Genomic DNA, 21,026 nt, shown 5'->3' with positions numbered 1-21,026 from the left:
CTGTTTACTCTGCTATCTGGAGGTGTCGTCAGCCAAGTTGGCACTTGTTTACATTCCACTTGCAAGCAATAGACGATATTAGTGGTGACATCATCATAGCGATTCTCTATTATATCGAATTGGATCCATACAATAACATTGGCGTAATCTCTTTCATTGCTACTACTTAATGCGAATAAATTGATATATACATATCGCTTTATTGTGACGTGCCACTAATAGCGTCACTATAGGGGATTGACGGCAGCCTAATCGTGAGTTTAGTCAATCCTTGATTACTGTTGGATGCCTACATTATAGTTGCTTGTGTATGTTATGTATTCAAGTGCCAACCTAGCTGATGACACCTCTACCTCAAGTTAGCAGTATTACTTCTGATAGTTTTACACAAGATTGTACTACCTCTTCAAGGCTGAAAGTTATTTGACCAATTTCATCTACCCTGCACCGTCAACCCCCTCTGGTATTGAATCGTGCAAGACTCAAGAATTTTTATTTTCGGTTTTCAGTGTATTCTCCGTTTTTAATTGATTAAAGTGGGTATGTTTTTAAAACCATTCATTTCTCTATGACCATTATGCCTTTGATGGTTTTTTGCATAAATGAGTCAACCTCTCAAAATGGCAGCAGATAAGCTAACATTAACTGATGCCTTATCCAACGTCAACACCTTAGATGAGCTTAGGTTAGCTGATGAACAACCGTGTATCACAGCTCAGCCATGCCCTGTCATTTATCAAGCTAACTTCGTTACCAACTTCGAAGGCGTCAATGGGTGGTACATTGAAGAAGGTACGGTTCACGTCAGTTTGGGAAGCTTCACATTCCTGCTGCTTGACCACCGTTAATCTGTTTAATTCAATGGATGATTAATGATATTCTATGATTTTTAGAAAAATCTTGCTTTTCCAAGATAATTTTGAGAATAATGAGAGAAAATCATAAGTTTTTAGCAGGGAATGAATAACATCAAGAACTATCGTTAACATGCTTAAATTGGGGCTCAGAAAAAATGATATGACTATTTTACTCTTACCTAAATCATTACAGGGCTACAGCAGGATCAGAAAATATCATATCCAAAAAGTTAGTTCCATGCAAGTGTTTTCAACTTAAAGCAGACATTTTGAAAATTGGTAGAGGCTTCTATTTTAGAATAAAATCATTAATTATGTATTTCGTTGATGGAAGGTCATTTGAACCTTGATTTCAATTTTAAAGATTTCAAACTATCCAAGGAACCCATTGCAGATCGACCTTTAAATGTACATGTATCCATTTTTGAATCTTTATAGTATATGCACTGAAAACAGTCAATAGCTTTTTTAATTGAAATTTAATCGACACAGGTTTTGGTCGTTTTAAAAATTCAGAGCTTTGCCATGTTGTGAATTTAAAGTTGTCAATCTACCAATCCTGTAAAATATCTATTTGTAATGCTCCAGAAGGAACTGTTGGAAGATGGCTCGGGACATGCGGTCATGCTGTGCACGTGGCGATGTTGCTCTCTAGCCATCCTGCAACCGAAGTCCAATGAGCAGCCGAACTGGGTGGAAATCTATGAAAAGACTGTTGAAGTATTAGCTCCTGAAGTGAACAAGCTGCTTAATTTAATGTATTTTCAGGTGAGCATTCTAATTTTGTTAGTTTTCGACATTCGGTAGGTAATTGAAGTGGTGTATTTTAGGTGAAAACTTGCATCACGTTCTCTACCAATGTGTCTAAGAAGTGTAACTGATCTTGCCAGGCCAGAAAAACATGCAAGAAAAAAGGGATATTTGAATGCTTCAAACCACAATTTCCACTAATTGCCACAATGCTAGAACATAGTTTAGGTTACCCACCTGACACCTGTAGTCTTTAGTTATATAATAAAAAGGCAAATAACTAAACAAAATTATATCAATTACACTGATAAAATGATTAAATTAATTATCTTTGTCTTTAATATTAAAAATTTTGTTAAAAATATTTACTTTATCAACTAAAATTACTTCCCTCTGCTTTTTAGTTCCGTGCAAAAACTGGTGATGGTGCCTATATTGCACAACTGTATGATCTTCTATTTATTTAGTATGATTTTGTACAATTGAAACAATTAAAATTGTTATAGTACATGCAAAATACCGGTCACCGTGCCTGGAATTACCTGGCGCATTTAGCAAGAAAACGGCCTTGCTTGTGGACTTGTCAAAGGTCTTAGTCTTTTTGATTTTCATTTAGTTTTTCCGTCTTTTGACTTTCATCTTATATTTGCCAATATTCATCGGAAAATTTCATTTTTTCTAGGATATATGCCTGAGGTTTAGGTCTCAATTGATTATACAATGATAAATTCTTGCTTGCCAAATTATAACTACTTCTTTGAACTATTGCCCAGAGGAAAGTTTCATGCTTTCAGAGAGCAAACAACTGAATGAATTTTCTGTAAATTTTCACTTAGAGACTTGTAAGTCATGAAGAATATTTAGTAGGAGTTTCAGCGAATTACAAACATTTCCTTGATCATCATGGATGAAAAATTTGTGAAGATTCTGAAATACTGCAACTGAAGAGTGTCCTTTTTGTGGTTTGATTTTCTCAAAAATTCGAATTACTGAACAAATTCTATTGATGAATTTGAATTTCACTTCATCATTATGCTCTTCATACTTTACTTTGTTTACTCAGCACAACAAATTTCCAGTTTTGGTTTGTCCTTCGAACCAAACCAATTTTTTTCGTTTCCTATAGGTGCTAAGCAAGTCCGAAAATGCCCATATAAACTTCAGGTAAATTGTCTGGTGCTCAGGACGCGGCCAATTTGAATTTTTCAAAATTGAAAAAACCCACGATTAGATTTATGCAAATATCTCAACAGTTCATCCCACGAAAAAAAAAAAAAGAAGAAGAAAACCAACAGAAAGAACATTAAAGAACCCCGCACAGAGCATGGGCTCAGCGGCTCTCTATGAAAGTGGATGAAACTTTAATAGATTCATATAAAGTTCATAATTAAGGGAAAGCCAAAAAAGTAGCTCACTTTTGCGAGTAGAAGCCGAGATATTAGCGATTGAACCCGGACTATTTTCTGTGCGGCGGAGGTAAATTCTCCGTGTCGCCTTACCTTGCTTGAGCACTTCGGCCAGAAAACCCCCTCTCCCCATCAGGTAACTACGATGTCGCATTGTTTACACTCACTTTTTTCATTAGAACGCTCCGTTCGGGCTGTGCGATATGGAGTTCCCTGCTTCTCGCACCTCTCCCGTGCTGGCGTCGCCGGCCGGTTTAATCTGAAATGTAGTTACTGAAACAGAATTGACAGATGCGGGGAGAGGGTGGGAGTACGGCATTCGCACTGGCCGAGCGCATAAGCACCTATCTTCACGTGAGTGACGTGAGGTCTGATCGAGAACGCCGAACAACGAGAGGAGAGGGGACTCAGAATTTTTCCGTCATGCTGCGGCATGATAGATAATAGTCCAGATTCAATTGCGAATATCTTGGTTTCTGCTCGCAAAAATGAGCTAATTTTTTGGCTTTCCCTTAATTATGAACTTTATATCAATCTATTAAAGTTTCATCGACTTTCATAGAGAGCCGCTGAGCCCATGCTCTGTGCGGGGTTCTTTCCTATCGAAATCACCCTCCCCTGTTTATTTAGCTTACTTTTTTGGTTCTAAAATCAACGTTTTCTTCAAAAATGAGCTTTAAAATGGTGCATTTTTGCTAATTTAAGGAGAAACTTTGCTTCAAATCTCCAGCCACGATTATCTGAGAAAAAAACTGTTATGCTCAATGAAAAGAGTGTAAAATTTACTTCTAGAAAACTTATGTCAATAGTTCCTAAACTTGATTTAATTCTGTGAAATAGCAGTTTATTAGCTTCCCCTTAAATTGTGATTTTGTCGACCATCTCCTTTAAAACCAAGAATAATAGAAGAAAAAACCTAAAAACGTGGCCCAAACTGTGTAACAAGGTTGTAAAATAGTGCTGGGCCCATACTATGTGGGGGGGGGGGGCAAAGCCAAAAAGTTCAAACATTTTCGATCAGAGCCAAAAATGTTGAGCTCTAATGAGGATCAGTACAAAACTGATGGGGGAGAGTGTTCAGCTCAAGCAGTTTGCATTGGAATATTAAGGTGAGGCAACGTCGAAAGATCTATAATTTTGGGTCTTTTTATACCTCAGCAGTAGATCACACTGGTCAGTGAGATCAAAAGCCCAAAAGTTCAAAAATTTTCAATCAGAATCAAAACTTTCGAGCTCTAATAAGTGTTGATACGAAACTTACCATCTTGCAGTACAAAACTTGTATCTCGAGCTTGTGCTTTGACGCGGTCTTGGATTTTGCAAGATTTTCTTGGGTTCACTGACGAGTGTGATCTTCTGCTGAGGTATAAAAAGACCTAAAATTATAGATCTCTCGACGTTGCCTCACCTTAATATTCCAATGCAAACTGCCTGAGCTGAACACTCTCCGCCGTCAGTTTTGTACTGATCCTCATTAAAGCTCAACATTTTTGGCTCTGATCGAAAATGTTTGATTTTTTTGGCTTTGCCCCCTCCCCCCCCACATAGTGTGGGCCCAGCACTATTTTACAACCTTGTTACACAGTTTGGGCCACGTTTTAGGTTTTTTCTTCTATTATTCTTTGTTTCAAAGGAGATGGTCGACAAAATCACAATTTAAGGGCGAAGCTAATAAACTGCTATTTCACAGAATTAAATCAAGTTTAGGAATTATTGACATAAGTTTTCTAGATGTAAATTTTACGCTCTTTTTAATGAGCATAACAGTTTTTTTCTCAGATAATCGTGGCTGGAGATTTGAAGCAAAGTTTCTCCTAAAATCAGCAAAAATGCACCATTTTAAAGCTCATTTTTGAAGAAAACATTAATTTTACAACCAAAAAAGTAAGCTATAAAAAGAGGGGAGGGTGATTTCGATTGGAAATGTTATGTTCTTTCTGCTGGTTTTCTTCTTCTTTTTTTTTTTTTTTCGTGGGATGAACTGTTGAGGAGATATTTGCAAAAATCTAATTGTGGGTTTTCTCAATTTTGAAAAATTCAAATTGGCGGCGTCCTGAGCACCAGACAATTTTCCTGAAGTTTATATGGGCATTTTCGGACGAAAAAAATTGGTTTGGTTCAAAGGACAGAACCCATGTTGAGCGGTGTTATTCCTCAATTTATTTAATTCTATTAAACTGTACATGAAATCTTGAAAAGTCTTACTTTCTACTAACAAAATCATGTTTTATGCTCAGTCCGCATTTCAGCAGCTTCTGTGGTCACGATCATCAGTTGATTATCAAGGTTGATGGTGGCCAGGAGGGTAGTTACTACAGGGCATACTGATAATGAAAAACGTAGGTGAAAGTGTTTTCTAAGTTTGGTGCACATTTTGATCACATAACTTTTACTGTCAAGGAACAAATCAATTTAGTGAGATCATTAATCTCTAACTCCAATTATTTCTTTCACAGCAAAAAGCTATTGAAAGATCTTGTGCAGAGGTAAAAAGGCTGTGCCATGCTGGAAAGAGGAAGGATTTTGTGTAGGAAGCCTACTTGCTCACCCTTGGAAAATTATATGTTTGCGGTGCTAGATAAAGTAAATAACATGAAATCAAGTGTGAAAAATGATTATTCTACCTATCGCCGGTAAATTCATGTCTGTGAAGTCATAAAAGATTTCTCCATTTTGAAGTTTTCTCCTGTGTACCTGAATGAAGTTCTTTTTAAAAAATGTGTGTACAGAAGTAATATTGCAAAAGTCTCTACAAGAGCTGTCCAAAAATTAATATTTAAGTCTTTTATGTTTTAATTAGAGTTTATTAGGACTGGGGAAAGAAAAGAAGAGACAAAAGTCACGTCAGTCTGAATGCAACAATTATCAGTTGGCCCATTGGTTAGCATGTAAATATCTATTGAATGGTGCAATTTCTGGTGCAACATTTGTCTTTTCCTTTCTTTCCCTAGTTCTATGTCTTTCAGCCATCTGGCATATCTTCACTCGTCGAGGAATTTTACCCAAATGAGTCAGGAAAATTCCTTTTCGAAACTCTGTGGCAACCCTGTGTCGCATTGTGGAGAGTTAAGTCCTTTGTCCTTGACATCAAACAGTTTTCTCCCTTCCTTCTGATTCATATCAAACCTCCATTGTAGCTCAAAAGTATCGTGACAAGTCTCTACACCATTGCTTCTTTTTTCAGTGCCGCCCAGTTCTTGAAAGTTATGGCAGATTCACACACCCCGCAGGAGTCGCAGAATTTATCCATGTTTCTTGCTATACAGAACAAAATTCGAGACACGGTGATAGAGAATTTGGAAAAAATAATCGGTCACGAAGAGCTTCTGTCCGATGTTGTCAATCTGTGTGTGCACATGTTCGAAGCAAAAATGTACTGGGCACCCACCGAAAAGCACATGCTGGTTGAAGTGAGTATCATGTCATCCCATCTTCACGATTTGTTCGACCTTTGAATTGGTTTTGACATTTCTTTCAAGGCCTTGAAAGTGCTTGAATTCTTCTCTACTGATAAGAGTCAGCAGTTAATTTAAAGAAATAAAGGAAACATTTTTTGATGTTTCGTTGATTGTAGGAAAACATCTTGTTTACAAACGAAATCACTGTCTCTCTGAAATGAGAATCCAAAATTGCGGACTCCAGCTCTTATCACAGGGAAATTACTGTGTTTTGGAAAAAATTTGGGAAAAAAGTGAACTGTTGTTCCAGTCATAAGCCAGTTAAGACTCAGAAGACCTTAAAATTGAGATTTTAACACTACTCTCAGAAAAGTGTTTTTTAAAAATTCTCGCTGCCCCGTAGATTTTAAATTTTCATTCTCTTAGATTTTAAACTAAAGTTTTAAATTCAAGAAATGTTACTGAAGTTTAGGCGATTTGTGAACTTTTAATAAGATTTTGTATTTTGGCCATGTGTCTCATTGTCAGTCCTTCTTTGGCGCTGTTCTTGGCTTCATAGCAAGACAGTTCTAAGTTACTCAGTATTTTTCTCTCAGGTTTCACAATATTTCGCCTCTGATAAAAAAAAAGAAATTAAGTTTGCGAATCATCCAAGTCTTCATTTGTGATCAGATCTGTGCAAAGGAACCTTGTCTTCTGGGAGAAAATTTTCCTTAACTTTTTTCTAACGTTTAAACCACGCTTTTCTACAACCCAAGAATTTTTTATGGAACTTCAGGACTAACATTTCCTTCAATTCTGAAGATTTTAGGGTCAAACTTACGTCAAAATGTCCAGATTTTCTTCCTCCTTGAATTGGCAAAAAGTTATGGGAAATTTTCTCTGCAGAAAAAAGGTCCCTTCTCTCAGATTCGGTCACAATTACATGAAAATACTGTCAGTAAAAACATAGTTTTGTCTTGGTTTGCAGGTCATGGGCTTTGGTTTGTTTTTGATGGACAACCAGCTCTGCAATATCAACAAACTTGACCAAAAGAAGAAACTATGTCTCAGTAAAATCGACAGAATTGTCAAGGTATCATTTTGTCAAATTTTATTACATTGTCTCATTTTCCTCACTGACTTGGTACACTTTTCGACAAAGCAGTCAATGATTCCAAGTTGTTTATTGCTCCAGTGTTTTCCGTATTTCTTCTTCCAACTCCCAGTTTTTTCGGTATAATAGCTTAACTCTGTATGACATTAATCAATTTTGGATCTTTGGTTCTATTAACTAGTTTTTCCCAAGTTTCTATTTTTGTTTTATGTAATAATTATGAAAGTACAAATCCTGTGATGATTGTGAAAAAGAAATAAAATAAAATAAAAATTTGAGACTTCAAGGTGACATCCTGTCACAGTACTGTACTAAAATCTGATCTATTCAAATCCATCAAATTTAAGGATGTTCCCCATGTCCTCACAGGGATTTGGCAGGGTCGGGAACAAAATTGGGTAAACCGCAAAAACTGGAAAATCAAACTTTTACCATACCCACTTGAATTTTGGTTTTTCTATCCTTCATGAACTCCATTCATGGTGAATATTTTGTATCAATCTTTAATATTCTAATCTTATTTTTTTTAAATCATCGTCTAAATCAATTTTCCATGTCTGATGTCTCTCTCGTTTTCCTTTTTCAGAATCTAGAGGTTGTCCCTCTCATTGGTGATGTGCAAATAGCGCCATTCAACTATATGAAGCGCTCGAAGCATTTCGACCCTGGAAAATGGGCCTTTATCAAGCTCTCCTACGATCAGTCCCCAAGCTGATTTGATGGTGCACTTGCTGCAAATACGAGAAGACATGTCAAGTACATCGGTGAGCTTGCTATTTACAGTAATGAGGTACCTCCTCTCCCTCTTAAAAATTCCTCCTCCATTTTTTTTTGTTTTTTTTCTTTTTTATACCTTGGTTTTAGAAATAACAAGTGTGAATGAACAGTATCCAGCAAATATAGCGAGAAGTGTTGTAATAAGTTTTTAACATGGAGCATTCTCATAAGAAATTGAATTTCCATTGAAATCTAGTGTATCGAGCATGTTATCTGTTTTCGTTATTTGCCAGTATCAACCATTTATCTTGAAAAATTTTTTCATCTGAAAACGACTGTTCAATTTTTTCTTTTTTCGATAATTTTAAGGTTAATAGAACATTCAAAGATAAGGAACACAAGGAAACAGCCGATTTAGCCTAGTGTGGTTTACAATTGCTGTCCGAATGGAGTAGTGTTGTCACAGAGCTTTACTCAAGGAAGTTGTTGCACCCGACGGATCATCATCAAAATGAAGAGTGCCCACAAAAAGCTGAAGAATATGAAAGAGTAAGTACGTCACCATTCTTGGAATGTCCACTCTAGGTCATAGCATTTTTTTAAGTTATTCATTTGACTTTCCCCCTCACTGAGAAAATTGAGTGAAGTCCTGCGCCTTTGTGCTGAACTTTGGATGTTTATCGCCAGGTTTTCAGCTTTTAGAGCGAAGGAAAGTGAAGCCATGTGGATCATCAATTTATTACAGTAGCAATTTTGATAAGTTAGCAGTATGAGGTTTCCTCCGATTGAATTAGCGGAAAATCCTTTTGAAGGGAGAGTGAGATAAACATAGAGATTTTTTATATTCAAGTATCAGTCGAGATTATTAATTGTTAAAATATATCTAGATGGAGGCAGAAGAGTGTTGCCAGCTTGCAAGAGTTGCCTTTGATTCTGTAGGATTTCTTTACATTGAAAATCAAAGATATTTGAACTGAATATCAGAGCTCAGCATTTTGAGAAAGTCAAAAATCTTGTTAGAAGATATTAGGAGGTAAGAAAATTTTTGTATTCATTGGCACTCTGGATAATGTGTATTTTTCATATTTCTCAATTTGTCCTTTTGTCTCTTTATTTCAATATATTTCTTAATGCAGTCAGCACTTCAAATTCTATTTTTATTCAAGCATTTCTTTAAATCTTTTCAAATTTCTCTTCGTTGCCTTTAACCTTTACTTTCCTTTGTTCAGGCATCACGCTACAACTACACGGAAGAGGAAAAATTTGCGCTAATCAAGTTTATTGCAATGCTCAAAGGCCTGCAAGTTTTAATGTCTCGTATGGAAACCTTTTTTACCGAAGCCATCAGACGCAATACTTATGCCGAACTCCAGGACTTTGTGCAAGTAATTCTCAGAGAGCCTCTCAGAAAAGCCATAAAGAACAAGAGAGACCTAATCAGAAGGTACATTATATTTTCCTTTCTTTCCTTTAAATTTCTTCAATTCCTTTCTTTAAAGTATTATTTTTTAGGGTGAAAAGTTTCTGAAAAGTCAGGTGTAATGTGGAAATGCCAAAGCATTTTGTTGCAGAACTTTGAAATTCTTTCCGCAGGCCATAACATTTAATTATTTTCAATTCCAAGAGATTTGGTCCAAAAAAAAAAGTGATTTTTGTGATCTAGGTCTCTATATAATAGATTTTGTTACATGCACCACACAAATCATCCAATCTTTAAAATCTTTTGGCTCTAGTTAGTTTTTGTTTCTTTTTTGCATTTATTTTCTCTGTGGAATTTTGGCAGTTTTAAGCTAAACATTTCAATTTTTTAAAGCACAAATGAAAATTTATATTTTAGAATTAATCATTCATAAAAAAATAATCGCCTCCTCTCCTCTTCCAAAAAAATTCTTGCTGTTCAATTTTAATACATTTAGACAAGATTTTAGTTTTTAAATTTAACCATGATCAGGGCTTATTTTGAGGTTAACCTTGCTTAATATATGTTAATATATGTTTCATTTTTAAATTGCAGTATTTTGATTTCTGTTCGAGAAACATGTGCCGAATGGCAGCGAGGGGTTGAGCCATCAGCAAATCCTGCGCTGAAAGGATAGAAATATCCTGATTCTGTCTTTGGTATCAAAGTGCCTGGAAGGAATGTCGGAATGTAACTAAATTATGTACCACTTAAATAAGATGAAAAAAATCTGAAGTTCATTTAATTTTAGCCTGTACTCCATGAAATATAACTAGAATACTTCAATAAGTGACTCAAACATCCATCTAAGTAAGAAATCTCTTAAAATTATTGTTAAACATTTGTTAAATTCTACTCTTGAAGGATTCTGTGTAAATGGTGTTTATTAGTAGGATGTCATTTTCCTCGACCGTGGGTGGTTACCACCACTCTTGATTACTGTTTCAAGATGTTCGGTGTGTGACTGTTCCATCCATGTTGCACAATAAATGGAAATAGCTTCTTGTCGAAACACACGAAAAAGTTAGAGGGAATGGAGAAAGTGCAATAAAACCACTGAGGCTTTTTTTACGATATTGTAGTATTGATTGGTGCCTGATTGTTAATAGTGAGCCCCAAACTTCCTGTTTTCTTTTGTAAACTGTCAACCTTTTACTCAGAGCGGTTGAAAAGCTCCATAGAAATTTCCAGTTAATTATTTACTTAATTTTTTTGTTCCCATTTAATGGAATTATTAAAAATTGTATTCTTTTTCTCAGGCCCATCCTCAACCCAGCTTTACATGGTGCGCACAATGTTGCAGTCGTTAATCGCGTATAAGTCAGGTGGGGAGAGGACTTTATGGAAAGAAATCGATGGCCAATATCAGATGCAAATAGACCAATTCCACAAAACCTTGTACTATTGGAATCATCTGCTCGGTTTTAGTGGTAAGAACATTTCTTTTAAAGTTTATTCAGGCCATTTTAAGCATACCAAACTCCATGAAAAAAAAGACATAAAATCCAGAAAACGGATTAAATGGAATGCAGCAGACAACTTTTACTGATGAAAAAAGTTTCTTATAAACGTTCCACAGTTCCTCAAAAGAGTTTAACTGCCAAAAATTTGATACTTTTCGTTCCCTCAATGTGCGAAATGAATTCTTGTAAACCTTGGAGTTGGTCATTTTCCAAATATTCGAAATTTTTGTCTTATTTTTCAGAATAAAATTATGAAGTACAAAAAAAGGTGTGGTTGACCTTCTAGATTACTTTTCTGCATTCAGCAGAAACGTCAGTTTTTTCTGAGTTGAGGAGCTGTCAAAGCAATACACTGAATAATTGTAACCAAGTGACCCACTTCCAGTCTTTTTCATTTTAATTCTATCCTTTCTTAGCGCACAACAGATCCTAAAAAATGAGTGGATCCACTACGATACCAGCATTAATGCAATTCCTCTCTACAGAACTACTTTTTGTTTTTTTCAGAGTTATTACAACAATGCTGTGATTTCTCTCAACTTTGGTATCGTGAATTTTACCTTGAAATGACCATGGAGCGACTTATTCAGGTAAATATAGGAAACATACATCACCATTTAAAGTGAGCTACAAAATTAGTTTTTTGTCTCGGGAATTCAGGACCAATATCTTTCAGTTTTTATAGATTTCAGGGTCAAACCTATGCTGAAATATCCATATTTTCTTCCTCTGTGCATTTTTCAAATGTTAAGGAAAATTTGCTTGGGGAACAGAAGGTCCCTAACTTAACCTCTGTTCGCACAGAGATTTTTCTTCTGCAGTTCTGACCTTTTCTCTGAAACTGAGAAAAGAATGACATAGTTAGGTTTGAAGAATCCACGAATAAAAGGGAAGAAAATGCAATCTAGCATGTATCATAAATCGACGGAGCAAGTCCGCAACCATGTATCAGGTTTGTGATGTTTGAAAATCTCCCCTTCTATTTTATTCTTGTAAAGGAGAATGAATGGACAACATTCTTGAAGTTTTCGGAGAATTTGCTTGGCGCTGAGAACAAAAATCACGGCAGTTTTATAGAATTTCCATTGAGTAGTTCTTCATTTAGAAAATTAAGTATGTCAGGAAGTCTGCGGAATCGCAAACCGAGATAGACCGTAGTTGCAGACTTACACCGTTGAAATGTATTAAATTAAGACCAATATGTCTTTATCTTACTGTATGAATTCCCTGTTTGTAAGCTTTAATTTATGTTTCAATGTTATTATCATCCTTGCACTCAACTCTTATCCGCCTATGTTGTAGGTTTTGTTGGCCCTTGCCACATGCGCCATATGTGTAGATTATTAGGTTACCAAGGCATCGCAGTAGTGATGGAAGAGCTCCTCCAAATCGTCAAATTACTCATTCAAGGAAACCTCCTCCAGTTCACTAAGACTTTGATGGAAGCAGTGCCCAAAACATGCAAGCTTTCACGATTTGCCTATGGATCTCCAGGTTTGTTCAAGTTATCATCCTATTTTTTTAATCTGCCGATGGATTCTTCTTCTTTTCTTGAATTTGTTTCGTTCCCTATGCTGCCATGCTGAGGAAAAACGCCGTATGAACATTTGAGAGTTGTGAAATTTCCCTCGATAAATTGTTCATTTTTTAATGAAAGTTATGAATATTTTCCCCTGAAATTTTCAGGACCTTTCGGTGGAATTGCGAGCAAAATTATCTGATTAACTGGAAGGAAAATATTCATAAGTTTACAAGGAAATTCGAGTTTTATCGAAGGAAATACAGCAATGCCTGAAGGTTCATACGGCGCTCTTCTTTAGTGCGTCAGTATGGAGACAAAAATAGAGAGTGAACGAGTAAATCTGCCATAAAAAAAAAAAAAAAAAAAAAAAAAAAACACACACGCTGTAACTCAACTCTAGATTTTAACTTTTCTCTGAGGAAATGTATTATTATACAAACGCAAATGCATACATATTGTTCAGATTTTCAGTACGGCTTTGGCTCATCTTTGGAAACACAAATCGAAGAAATGGCACATAGTGAGGATCAGTTTCCTCCAAATTGAACTTAATAGAAGGAAAAAGATAGCAAAATCTGAAGGTAGATGTAACATTTTTGCTTTGCTCGGCAGGAGAAGATCTGATGTAAAGGACTTAAGTCTCGTTTTTTCTCCTCAAATTTCACTCACTAAATGATGGATGCACTTGCCAGTTGGGAAAGTAAATTCTTGAGCCTAATTGAATGTTCACTAGGAAATGAATCTAAAGATTTTTTGTTTTTCGTTTGCAATTGTTTGGAAGATCAGTTTCTCTTTGTTTATTTAGTCATTGTAGTGTCAAATGGTGTCATCTGAGTGTCACTCATTTACTTTCTTACGAATATGTAGCAGAGCAGAGAATGAAGAGGCAAGAAAAGTAATCTTCCTTAATTACGGCATTATTTTGAGTGTTTAAAATATTGTTTGTTTATCCTTGAAAAATCCCTAACACTCCATAATTTTACTCATTTAAAATCCTTAAAAAGTCCTTGATTTTGGTTTCAATAAACTATCATGAGCTACGGTCGGTTAATCATTGTCATGTTATAGTGAGTAAAAAGTAATTAATGATCTCTCTTCTATTTTCCAGGGGGCCTAGGTTATTATCATGCTCAATTAAACGATATCGTGTAATACCCAGATGCCAGGACGGAACTATTTCACAACTTCCGTGAGCTAGGCGACATAATCCTATTTTGTTTGCTTATGGAGCAGACACTCGTGGGAAACGTGCAGATAGTCTATACTGCCGCATTCCAGAACATCTTGCCAAGGCCGTTTTGTAAAGGTAAAGATTCTCTCCATCTGAAGCTTGAAATGCCCGAAAAGTATTCGAAATATGAAACTTTCAACGGATAGTCCAAGATCCCCTCCAAAAAATTCAAATTTTTAGAGGGGTCTTGAAAAGTTAGAGAATTTTGTCCAACTCTGAAAAGCAAGTGGATTTTGCTGGGGAATCTTGACATTTTTTCTTTCAGCAAAGAATTTCATTTTTTTCTATTTCGTGAGACTGCGTGTGAAGAAAAATTTTATCACTGTTCTCAAAAGAAAGACAAATTCTTAACTCAGAAAAAGTGCGGCATGTTTTCCGTTTTAAATCTTTTGCAGGTACTGATTCCCACAGTACAAAGTTCCGAAATCAAGTCCTGAATAAGATATGAACAAATATTTTAAATTAAATAAAATGAAAGTCTTGATTATTTTTGCCGTTTAACTAACGTTAATTGTAAACACTTCAATCTTGTTCAGGAGTTAATTTCTAGACGTCTTGTGTAATTTGTTTTCCTCGCTAAAATCAAAGAGTAAACATGCTGCACAGTACTTAATCTCATAGCCTTTGTAAAGGCTCATTATCGTATTTCGCTCTTGGGTTTGAAAAAGTGATTCTTTAATGGCAATTCTCTAATAATTTGCTTTATTTTTCAGAGGGTGAGAAACCAGAAGTAAAGTTGCAGAAGCTAGAAGCCAAATTTGATTCTCTTTATGTGGTTGCGCATGTAGAAAAACTTGGATCTGCCATGGTGAGTCATTTATAAGTTAGTATCCTATTGAAAAGAAAGAATTATGCTACGGCTTACCTTTAGATACGACGAAAGTAACTATATAATGATTCCTGTCCTTCTGTGCAAAAATTGGAAAAAGCGCGGCAGGAAAAGTGGCAGTTCAAGTAAGTCGGTAACCCGCTTAAGTCACTAAATTTCCTCGGTCCCGATGGAAACCGAGTTATTGAGGTTTCACTGGACTCTCTCTTGATATTGAATTTATAACAGGGGGATGTCCAGCTAAATTCCAAACTACTCCCAACCCTCCCCCCTCCCCCCCCTCCTTAATGTTACTTACTGCTCTACTTAACTTGGGCCCTTTTCATTTCTTTTAAAGAAAAGTATAACATTGATTTTCTTTAAATTATGGTGCAGTACTGATTCTGATGTGTAAAAAATTCATAGAAAATGTTGAACGGTTCTGTTCTTTTTCAAAGCTGGAGAGGCGTTGCTGCTGTGTTGCACTGCTTAAATGTGTCCGAATATGGATGTGTTGCAATATTTTTCATTCTTTGTTCCTTTTATTCTCATCAAGTTGTATGCCCTAGTATTTTTCTGCAATAATAACTCAAAATAATCTAGTGCAAATAGATGCGAGAAAGTCTTCAGGGACCTCCCTCAAAAAATGGGTGTTCTTCTTCACTCATCGCTCTTGCTGGACGAGACCCCTTTTGAAAGAGTGTTTATTTCAAGTAGACAATATTTGTAAACATATTAATGTGCTTAAATCTCTTGATGGTTTATTTTCTCTTTTATTATGATTCTTGTGTCGTCTTCCAGGGAACTTTTCAGTGAAGGTCTCAACTGGGCTGGCTGCACAATGATTGTTTTTCTAGGACAGCAACGCAGATTCAAAGCCCTCAACTTCTGTTATCATATTTTAAGAGTTCAGAGGGTTGACGGAAAAGACGAAAACGTCAAAGGCATTGTAAGTCCATTTAATCATATTTTAAATTTTCTTTTTTGTGCCCCCCCCCCATCAGTTTTGAAGTAATGAACAGTGGCAAAACACCAAAAATAAATGTGTGTAAAAATGAAGAGATCTTTCATTTCTTTTCATTATTTGCCTATTTAATAACCCATGTTTATTATTTGGATTTTTTTTTTCTTTTTTCATAAATTATTCTCCAGCTTTTTCTAAGAGGTTATTGAGTAATCACTAATCCTTTCATGTATGGGAAGTAACATATGGGAAATTCCATCAGGTCAGGGAGATCTGGAAAAAGTCATGGAATTTTAAGGTAGAAATCAGGAATTGGAAAAATCTTGAACGTTGAAATCTGAAAAAATATCATTGGTGTCCACACAATCGAAAAGAAGCTCATCAGTTTGGTTAGGAGCTCAATGCTCGGAGTTACGTTTTCGTTATTTGTGGTGAAATCAACAAATGCCAAAAATTTTTCATTTTCAGTTCCATGTGTGAAAATACTCAACATGGAAAGTCAGAAAATTTTAGTCAGGGAAAACCTGCAAAAGTCAGGGAATTTACTCCTGCTGAGGCTTTAGACACCCTGTTCAGCTCACAGGAATTTTCTTGAATTTGTTTGAACGAAAACATCCTACAAAAACCGAGGTCACAGAGGCGTAGTTTGAGCTTCCATTCCGATGGAAATTGCTGAGAAAACCAAGATAAAACAGTAAAATATCTGTCCTGTTGCAGATACATTTATGAGTGACCCATTGTGACTTCTCTGCCGAGATTCATAGTCTGGACAGCATTGTTGCCAGACAGTGCTGAAATTTCAATGCATTTCTACATTTAACTAGATATCAAACGTCCATATCCTTTCTCACAATCTAGCAACCTTGCTGAGCAGGCATTCCAATACACAACTGCATGCAGTGGAAAACAATAAAAGAATGAGGATTTGCCCAAATAAAAGACAAATCGTGTCTAAGAAAGATTAATTGATCTGGAGTGAATACACCTAAAATCCTTAATTATCTAAAGCATCCATTTGTTTCCTGAGCTAGGTTTTCTGAGTGTTGTTGATTTCTTGTTTCAGAACCTCAAACGGATGGTGGACCAAATCCGCAGGTTCCAAGTTCTGAACTCTCAGATATTCGCAACGTTAAACAAGTACCTGAAATCAAGTGAACACGATAGTGCCTCAGTCAAACATGTCTGCTGCTTCCCGCCACTGATTCACCCCTCCCTTGCAGCGAAAGCACACTACTATCAACCGGAGAACCTGCAGTCATGCATGACCTCTAAATTCCCATGCTGAAAGGAATTTGTGATTTATGAGATTAATGTAAACAGTAAAGTTTTGTCAATAATAATCTTTTAGGGAGAGCTGAACTCCTCTTCGGTGACTATTAATTCTCCTGCTATAAAAAGCACCATGCTGCAAAATGGAAGTACCTATCTTACCCACCCACACAACGACATTTCGACGGCGTAAGTCGGCAATCACATATCTTGTTTGCGGTGTCTGAAAATCTCCACCTTTATGTTATTTTCTTACAGGAGAACAAATTGACACCATTCCTTGAAGTTTTTGCAGAATTTTCTTCGTACAGAAAAGAAAAATCACGGCAGTTTCAAAAAATTGCTGTCGAGTAGTTTTCCAGTTAAAAAATGAAGTATGACAGGAAGTTTGCAACGTCGCTAACCGAGTTATGTAATTGCTGACTTACACGGTCGATTTGCACAATGAGCGCTTGCTCTCAGTCAAAATTTCAAATGTTTGCGCAGCTTTGCTTGCATTCTTCAACATTCTCTCCTGAATGTGGATAACAAAACATGTAAATAATGCGATGGATCATTGTCGTGGTTGTTCGTGCTGCCAAATTTTAGTTTAAATTTAATTCCTTTCTTATCTGATGCCTCAATCTCACGCTGAATGTGAGAGCTGAATTTGGCTTGAATGTAGAAGTCATCAGTCCAATGCCTGAATTTTGCATGTGTCGCGCTAAATTCAGCAACGATTCTCAACGACCATCGGATTTGTCTGAACTACTCGAATAGATTCGATACACATCTGAATGGAAATAAGTTGAATTTGTGAAATTTCAGCTGTTGAGCAATGATTGTTGACTTCCATATTCAGCTGCCAAATTCAGCGTGTGATTCCGGCCTATCTCAATTTACTTACACTGATATGCCTGCCTCACATGATGGAATTAGCAGCTAAATATGGGAGTCAACAGTTGACATTTTGTAAATTTGAGTTTTCTTAACAAAGATTTACATCGAATTTAGTCAAATAGTTCAGACGAACTGATTACTGCTGAGCTCGGATCTTCATTGGTACCCTTAATTTTTGAGCCTTAAATGCAAAATTCAGGCATCCATGACTTCCACATTCAGGAAATTAGGCAGGTGTTATATACAGGGGGATATTTTGAGAGATCACTGCGGTACCAGACCGAATGTTTCATTTTTGAAAATTTCAAAAGAAATTGTACATGCCCTCACTAACTTTGAAAATGAGGTCTGTCCTAGCAGATCAATTATTGCTATCTAGTGAATTAAATGGGATTGAAGACATAGTTAGTTTGTGCATTAAAAGATAGAATTTATGCTGTAGCATATTATGACTTATTCCCTTTTTCCTAGTTTGCACTTTTGAATGGTTAAAGTCACACATGACTTTCAGGACAAATTTGAACGGTCATTGTCTGGTTCATACGGACATGGAATGATATTCACAGCTGTGGGGAAACAAAACTGAGTGACAAAAGGCAAGATATGAGCAAGATTTTAGAAGGCTTTAATTGATGAGATTCCATTTTCATTTTCATTATACAACACAATCAAATATTACTATGAAGGCAATGGTGACACACTCTTGATTAGTGATGTGACAGAAACTGATCATTAGATAAACAATGTTGAGCATCACTAGAGGTAGACAAGTGTAACACACAACATTGAAGATTTAAATACACATATCATGATTGCCGGATCATCTACAGTTCGCCAACTATCCAGCTTCTGTGAACACATAAGATACTTTCCTTCGAAAAGAAGTTATTGCATTTTCGAAGAGAAGACAGTGCTCTGCCCTCTACAGGCAAACCTTAAAATTACATGACTGGGCCATTGTGGCGCCTTAAAAAGTTGACATACCAAAATTCAATGCGCCAAAATGCGTATGTAAAAATTTAATTAGGATCCTAAAAAATGGGTTTTATTCCTGCATAAGTGTCGCCAACAATTTTAAGGGGAAGGCAGAATGCTGAATGCAGAGATGCGTTTCAATATAGTTATTTACAGCAGACACTTGATATGGTGTTTGCTCAACACTTCTATTGAGTCTTCAATTGACTTAATGAAGAATCATTAGAACTGTCAGTACATGGAGTAATTAACAATAATTACAGTAACATTTATGAGTTGTTTCCTCGTTTGACTTGTACTTTTTGAACAGGAGAGAATTCTGTAATTTTGTTTCTTCAGGTTAGAAAGTAGAGAAAAAGTCTGAGGAATGAAAAGAGTTTTTCTACTTATATATTATCGAAACGCTGTGCTTGAAAAGATGGGGGGCATCTTAGTGTAGGAACAGACAGATGATTGTGAACATGAACGGTTGCTGATGAATTAAAAAGTAATTTCTCTCTTCATGATACGAATCGTCGTGCCGCTTTTAAGAGGTCGGTGGGCCCTCTTTGGAAATAGAACCGGGAAAAAGACCATAGTTACTCGTTCCGCATACTGTAAGATGGTCTCCTACCAATTTTTACAAAGTTTGATATGTTGATTTCTTTTTTAATCATTCCCATTAATCAGCAGGATCTCTTTCCCCATTATATGTATAAATAGTGTGGCTTTTCCGGGGGGCCCCCGGTCCTTTTTTAATGTAGGTATTAAATGTTAAATTTTTAAGAATAAAAAATTTAAATGAAAAAGAATACGCGCTTGCGAAAGGAAATAAAGAAAATAATGTAGAAAGTTCTCTTCCCCCTCCCTCCCCCTTCCCAATCCCCAACTTCCCCCTCTTTCCTCCTTTTAATCATTAGTGGTCGGAACACTCGTGACGATTAGGGCCTTGAATGGATCGCGATATGGCAACACTGCATGAGGCGCTCCTAGTGCATCCTAGTGGCGTACATGAGAGGCGCGCGCTGGTCCACGGGCTGGGTGCTGGGTGGTAGTGTTCCTTCCACAGTCTTTCTCCTGTGGCTTGCTCCTGTGGATTAGTTCGACACATGCATGCACATTTGGCAACGTGTTGCTTTGTTTATGTTTACATTTCCTTATCTCGTGCTTATCTCTCTGATTTTTGTCTGCATGTCTGATTTTGCAAAAATAATTTTAAAACTTAGTTATTCTTTACATTTCAATTGTTTAACACACTAATTCCCTTGGTATTAAATGTTTTGTGAAGTGTATACACTATCAGTCGTTCGTTTCACTGGTAGATAATTCTTAATTTGATCAGTCATTATGCTTCTTGGAATCTAAACACCGATTATGGACCTTACATTGTTATTTGCCAAATTCTCACAATGCTGAAACTATCAATAATCGTAGCTTGTATCTCCATACTTTTATTTTACCTGTACTCCTTTAACAATCTAGCAATTCTCATCCCTAGCTTAATGAAATTTGCAAGCGATGTTCGCCACTCAATCGTTCGATTCAGCGAAGAGTTTATCAATGAGAAATATTTAAAGAATACAACGTCATCCGAGAGGTTGTTCAGCATCTCTGATTTGAGTGATTTCAATGGAGAAACCAGAAAGGAGCTGTACTTAGCTATCCTCGGAAATGTCTTCGATGTTACGCAAGGCCAAAAATTTTATGGACGTGGAGAATCATATCATCACTTTATTGGTGAGTATTCCAAGAGAGACTCTTAGCAGTTTACTGTAATGCATTCTCCTGGTTGCAAAGCTGCTTTCCCATGTTGAAACTAAGAACTCTTATACTTCTCTCTTTTTCAGAACTCGCAATTCCTTCAAATTTGAAACAATAACCACTCTTCCCTAAGTAGCTGTTTCCCATGTTACTTTGGTTGGTCAAATCCTCAGCATTGATGTTGCGTCTATTATATTCAATCATATTGCAATGCAAGGATGTAATCAGAGGTGTCGTCAGCTAAGTTGACGATTGTTAATTTTCGGTTTGCAAGCGCCAACGACGAATTTGAGCCTCTGAACAAAGCGGCGTTCGCTACTATCAACATTGAAAACATCAGTCTCATGATCGTATCGTAAAAAAACTACTTATCAGTTATGATTTGCGACTTTTTTGTGGTTGTGATTTCTGTGTTGCTAAAAATTAAAGTGTTACAGGGTTTGAAAGTATTAAAAAACTTATCTAAGCTTGTGTTCTTGCTTCTGAGAAAGT

General features: G+C 36.3%; 1 protein-coding gene and 1 pseudogene across 3 annotated transcripts in view; both read left to right on the top strand.

The window, feature by feature from the left end:
* The first annotated feature begins 546 nt into the window (after positions 1-546).
* LOC109036015 (cytoplasmic FMR1-interacting protein-like) lies at positions 547-17,071 on the top strand (annotated as a pseudogene).
* Positions 17,072-17,223: 152 nt separating this feature from the next.
* Positions 17,224-21,026, top strand: part of LOC109036026 (neuferricin) — a 30,152-nt gene continuing 26,349 nt past the window's right edge. For all 3 annotated transcript variants that reach the window (XM_072303492.1, XM_072303491.1, XM_019049928.2), the window contains exon 1: positions 17,224-20,510. In XM_072303492.1, coding sequence (XP_072159593.1) covers positions 20,183-20,510 — 328 coding nt within the window. In that variant the 5' untranslated portion in view covers positions 17,224-20,182. The remainder of the gene's footprint in view (positions 20,511-21,026) is intronic.

The sequence above is a fragment of the Bemisia tabaci genome, chromosome 8 (genome assembly GCF_918797505.1).
Source record: "Bemisia tabaci chromosome 8, PGI_BMITA_v3".
Lineage (NCBI taxonomy): Eukaryota > Metazoa > Arthropoda > Insecta > Hemiptera > Aleyrodidae > Bemisia > Bemisia tabaci.
Note: the sequence above shows the minus strand (reverse complement) of the source record. Positions and strands in the feature narration are given on the sequence as shown.